We start from the raw sequence: 6,274 nt of genomic DNA, 5'->3' as shown, positions 1-6,274 counted from the left end.
TTTTATGTATATGTATCTTATTAAAATAAAGTACGTAACTATGTGATGATTTATTTATATGAAAAACATTAGTTTTTTAATAAATTTTAATCTATAATGAAAAAATTATTTTTATTTTTACTTTGGTTTTGATTTTTATTTTATGAATTATCTTTTAAAATAATAGAAAATATTTTTCTCACACAAAATTATTTTAAACAAAGTTAGTTAGATCTTTTTATATTATATAATGAAATTAACCAACGTAATAATCAATTATATACCGTTAAGGTAATTACATGTAATTATTAAATATATTTGAATTAAAAATTTGAGCATTAATTAAATAGTTTTATATTTTATTATATGTAATTGCTAAATGTTGCTAAAAATATTTTTATTTATAAAAATACATTATTATATTAACTATGATTGATATATATTGTGATTTTAATTGATTAAGATAATTATAAATAATATATATTTTAATTGAAGTAATAAAAATCAATGAAACTAATTTTTCACTTGGAGCTCAACTTTATCTTTTAGAAGCTATTTTCACCCACCATCAATTGTGCATTGTATTATTCATATTTAAGTCAAGAAAAATTATTAAATTTCAATATTCAACGCTAAACAAAGATTATATACAATAACAAAAATAAAATATCGGTAACATAACTTTTATTTAAACGTATCATATTACACTCTTTCACGAATGAAACATTATTATAACGGAGACTAAGGTTAGAGAATTTTTTGTAGATTGGAAAAAAAAGGAAGTGGATGTGTAATTGAAACAAAACACATTAAATATCATTCTTGAAACACACTGTTTCATATATATATATATATATATATATATATATATATATATATATATATATATATATATATATATATATATAAACACCGTTTCATTTTTTATAGCATTATTTAGTTATGAGTTGTTTGAAAAGGGTTAGAAAACTAAGTATTAAAGATTATTACAGTTTTCTCAAAACTCTAGGTTTGTTAAATTTAGGAATTTTGCCTAATCTCTTGTCCTTTTATTTAAATGCATAAATATGTGAAAAATACGATGGTTGATCCTCCCAATAACATTGGAAGGCGTTACTTAGCAGCATCTTTTTAAAGTTCTTTTAGGAGAAGAAGTAAACTTCAAAATTTGTATATTCTTTTGTGATCTTTGAAATTTTAGGAGTACTTGAGAATAAAGGGAAAATATTTATTTTCGCTTGATTGGAATTTATTTTGAGATTTTGATAAGATATATAAGAATGAATGTTGAATTATTTGTTTATTTTATTTATTGTGAGTTCATAATTGATTGTCGTTCACTACAACAAATATATAATGTAGTCCATAAGTCAATTTCTCATAGTATATTTATATTTGTCATTTGCTATAACGAATAATATAACCTATGAGTCAATTACTCATAGTATATTTATATTATGCAACGAAGAGATAATAGAGCTAAATGTTGTAGTTCTATAATTACGGTTCACCACAACGAAGAGATAATGTGGTTTATGTGCACATAGTGGAATGAAAGTTTGATTATAAAGTTATTATTCTTCAATACAAGTTTATATGTAGTTCTAAAATTTTTCAAGGGAGTACACAATAATTTCTAAAAACAAGTTGTATTTATTTTTCTTTATTTAATGTTATTTAAATTCCTTTTGGATGTTAAGACTCTATATTGTGCTCTCTCCGCTTTGTATTTTATGCTCTCACTATTTGTGACTTATCTCCTTATTTTATTTTATTTTATTTTCTTAGATACACAAATAGTGAAGTAACTGACTTCCTAGGATTTGCTGACTTACTCAAGAATTTGATTATCTTTTGGTAGGCCTCCATTACGTCTGATGGAGAGTTTTTTTTTTGTGACTTCAGTATAACTATAGGGATAAAAGTAGTAATAGATTTAGAGAAAATTTCTTTATTTTAAAATTTAAATAATCTTCTCTTACAGATACCTTGATGATATACTTATGATGTTTTGGAATACTTTGATGATTAGTATTTATGACCAACATCGCTATTAGCTGATATTTTGGATGATATGTCAATGGTTTGTGTTGTGACATGAGACCTTAATATCTAATTGTTGGATTGAAATATATATATATATATATATATATATATATATATATATATATATATATATATATATATATATATATATATATATATATATTTGTTTGGATATATTATATGTTTCTTTACACGTTATTTAATATAGGGTAGGTTATTTAGACTAAGGAAATTATAATTTGTGCACTGGTCATGATCCAAGAATAGATCGTGACAATTCTAATCTTCTGTTCATATTTTCATAAGATTTTCATTAAATTATTTCTATATTATTATTTTATTTTTATAAAATTACTTTTAAACATTCCAAGAGGCACACACTTTCTCATAAATATTAATCATCATTATTCTTTTGGTACTAAAGGTACTCCTAAGTCTTTATAAAAAAAATAAAAAATAAAAATAAAAGTACTCCTAAGGGGACAAAAGTTTTGATTCTAATTCTATCTCGTCATTTTATTTTTAATTTTACCATCTAATTTATTTGATAGTAAATTTAAATCTAATCTAACCTAATTCAATTTAAAATACTCCGGATAAGATCAAATTGGATTTGATTAACGATAACAGTAAATAAATCATGAAGTTCATAAATATAACATATGCTTAGTTAAGATTTTTCCCTAAAAAACTTACCAATTTTTCTTTACTAAACCGTTCCTTCATTACCCTTCCATTAATTATTTCATTAAATGTAGTCTTTGTTTCTTGATTATTTGGTACCTTTAAAATATCACAAAATTTCCATTTAATTCCTCTAAAATAAGGGACTAAGAAAAAAATCGTGATATTTTGAAACCAAATGGAAAAAACTCGTGGAATAATTAAGAAATAAATAAATAAATTTTTTAACAAGTATTTAACGTGTTTTAGAAGACGTATTACATTAAAATACAATATTCAAATATACAAATTCTAAAATATTTAATATCCCCTTATAAGAATAATAAATTTTGTCCCCTAAATTGAACTCCTTTCGGTTAAGGATATTCCATTTTCACATTATTTTTGTAATTATTTTAACATAAAAGTGCATGTGTGCACTAAATATAGTTCAACACCATTTCAACCCTAACATAGTCATGTCATGCCATATAGAGAAAGGAATAACAATGCTGTTCATTTGGCAAGTTAAGGTCTTGACTCTTGAGGGCGTAAATTGGAAGTATTGTTCTCTCTCCCCGATCTTTCTTTCATCTGTTACAGAAGAATGCTTGGAGTGTTGCTTTTCCTAGTGAAAATATAGTTTTATGCCTTTTAGCCCCCTATATTAATTATAAAAAATAATTAACACATTGTTCCTCGTCCACACCTACAAAGAAGCCAAGCCTACAAAATGCCACCAGATGCGCTGATGTCAAGTCCTCGACTTAGCCCCGTTTGATTATAGGAATACGTTGGATGTTCCTCTTCCCAGTTTAGTATTACAAAACGTTGCATTTCAAAAAATTTACGTAGACTTGCTAGTTGTTCAAATTAATGTCAATCGCTGACTCATTTATATCCTTCCGGGTAATGGGTATATCCTAATCTATATATATTAATACATAAAAAAGACTGGCTATTCACTTTTGAACAAAAGAAAAGAAACTATATATTACCAAATATTTACTAGGCATCTAAATCAAAGCTTCGATATACACCCTAAAACAACCAAATTGCTGGGCAATCACCTTCCATGCTCAAAAAGCTTACTCAAAGATGCACCTAAATCAATGGCTTTCGGGTGGATCTGTTGAATAAGTACAAATTCAAATTCTTTTTGTGCTTATTGATTTTACACTCAAGTCCACCAAGATATGAAGAAATTGATATAGCTCCAAAATGAAGCACTAGATGTTCATTGGGAAAGTGAAAGTCTACAACAACTTATTATCCTCCACCACGAGAAGCATCCCATATATCACTCACAAAACGACTTGGTCTATGGTTTCAAGGCCACAGCAAGACCAACCTTTGCACTCTTTTCGATGGCCCCAGTATCCACCTCACCAACAAGCGAAAATCGAGTTCTTGGAGTCCAGTCGTGCTGGATCAGAGCACTTGCACGACCATAGTTGTTCACCCGAGCTTTCAACAGCGTTAGCGGGTCCAGAGCATGCTGTGTACCAAAGGTGAGTATATTTTCATTGCCAGAAAAGCTATGTGAAAGCTCCGCACCAACAGCCGAATTAGTCAGCGGGTTTACAATGTGGTAATATGAGGCAGTAAGGTTGTCACCTTTGTCATTTCTACATTAAGAAAAAAGGAACAGATAAATCAGGAGATCAATTCAAGTTGAATAACAATATATAGCTAACCTTCTCTAAAATTGATGGACATATACAGCTTTGGGATAACTACTTACAGTGTTAGAGATGCAATGAGGTCAGCATGAGTAATGTTCAACCCTGCATTGTATTTGGTAAAGTTGCCAGAGGTAGTATCAAATGAAAGATCTGTCCCAACGGCAACCAAATTATTTCCAACCACACCAGAGAAGTTAACAACAGGATTTGCTGTCAATCCAATGCTGGTGCTGATTCCAGCATACTCATGCTGGTACTGGAGTTCTACCTATTACACCATGGATAACGAGAGAATGCCATCATCATTTAGGATAACTGGAATTACTGCTATTATTATTATTGACATTAGCTGAATATAAGGAAAGGGAAAACCTACAATGAAGTAACAATTTACAAGATAGGGCAAATGAAAAAGCTTTTTTACCTTGCCAGATTTCTGATCTGGAAAATTAAAGCTAAAAATTGTCTTGAGTCCAGGGGCAGGTTCATCCACAGTAATGATTGTACGCAGCTGAAAAGTATTCAGTCAGATAAGAAATGTAGCATGAGCTCTAACTAACTACTACTCATCAGATCTTGTTGACTCTTGGGTGTACAATAGTCAAATTCAATTAAAAAGGATACCCAGATTCCTGATGCATAGAAATGATCATGCACAGTCACATAAAATAACTCAACTAACAAATTCGCAAACCAAAAATACATCTAAATAAATATATAAATGAAGTGATTAATTAGTTATATATAACAGGTAATCCAGGTAAAAATGGCGTCCATCTAAAGTTAAAGAAGTAAAGAACTAATAATTACATCAGGCGAGTCAAAAAGTCTTGAGTCAAAACTACCCCAGAAAGAATTTTTAACTCACATTTGAGTTAGTGTCCACTTTGACATCAGTTGTGATGTTCTTGTTCTTCACCTTAGTGCTGACATCGGCCAAATATATCTCACCTTTCCTGACTCCAGTTGAAGTGATTTCCTGCATATATAAAAGCCATTGAAATTGAAATAATCAGAGCACGAGACCTAAACTCTTACAAGAAACCACTGAATCCACAATTCAAGCTAAGTAACAGCGTAACATTAATCACAAATGAAAAGACTTCAACTTGTTTCTTGAATCATTTTCAAATTCACATCAATCATTGCAAAATAATCAAAACAGAACAATCAGCAAAACTTCTAAGTCGAACATTCTAAATGCGCCGCCAGACAGGGTTTCAAAGAAAATATACAAAAACCAATAAAACTTGAAATAGAAAAATAACGAATATCATAAAACAAAAACAAAACTTTTCTATAGTCAAATTTAAATAAGATATCTACTTCAAAGACAAGCAAATAAATAAATAAAATCTTACCACTCCGGTGGAAGTGTAAGTGGTGATGGTGAACTTGTGGTCATTCTGATAATCCTTGAACAGAAGATCTGAGTTTGCGATTATCGATATAAGTGATATATTCGTGCAAATTAATACATGAAAATGAAAAAAAAAACACAAATGATTCAAAGGAAAAATCGGTTACCGCGAGCTCTCTTGCCAATGTCAGAGTAGAGGCCTGGACCTTTCACCATGATTTTCCCGAGAAAACTGAAGCGGAAAACGTGAGAGAGAAAGAAGAGGGAAAATGCGAGAAAGTGTTGGCAGAAGAAGAGAAAGAAAGAGAAACCCTAATATTGGGGAGGGAGAGGACGAACGGAGGCCGTTAGATTGGTAGATGGGATCGTGGCCGTTGATTTAGCAGAAGAAGAAGGTTGCCTCGAGAATCGGGACAAGAGTTGAGCTGGGAGCATATTCGCGTTCCCGTTTGGATTCTCTTCAATGAGTTGTTCAGGTGCTACTACGTGTAAACTACAGAAGCATGTATGTTGTTTCTTTTTCTTTTATTTTTTCTTTCTA

General features: G+C 29.7%; 1 protein-coding gene across 1 annotated transcript; it reads right to left on the bottom strand.

Annotated features, from left to right (window-relative positions):
- Positions 1–3,818: 3,818 nt before the first annotated feature.
- LOC100805016 (mitochondrial outer membrane protein porin of 36 kDa-like) lies at positions 3,819–6,020 on the bottom strand. Its single transcript, NM_001254125.2, is given in 6 exon segments — positions 3,819–4,316; positions 4,433–4,641; positions 4,798–4,884; positions 5,242–5,352; positions 5,735–5,802; positions 5,901–6,020. Coding segments are annotated over 6 exon segments (831 nt in total). The 5' UTR covers positions 5,950–6,020; the 3' UTR covers positions 3,819–4,009.
- Between the last annotated feature and the right edge of the window lie 254 nt (positions 6,021–6,274).

This window comes from Glycine max, chromosome 18 (genome assembly GCF_000004515.6).
Source record: "Glycine max cultivar Williams 82 chromosome 18, Glycine_max_v4.0, whole genome shotgun sequence".
Taxonomy (NCBI): domain Eukaryota; kingdom Viridiplantae; phylum Streptophyta; class Magnoliopsida; order Fabales; family Fabaceae; genus Glycine; species Glycine max.
This window is presented reverse-complemented; position numbering and strand designations above follow the sequence as displayed.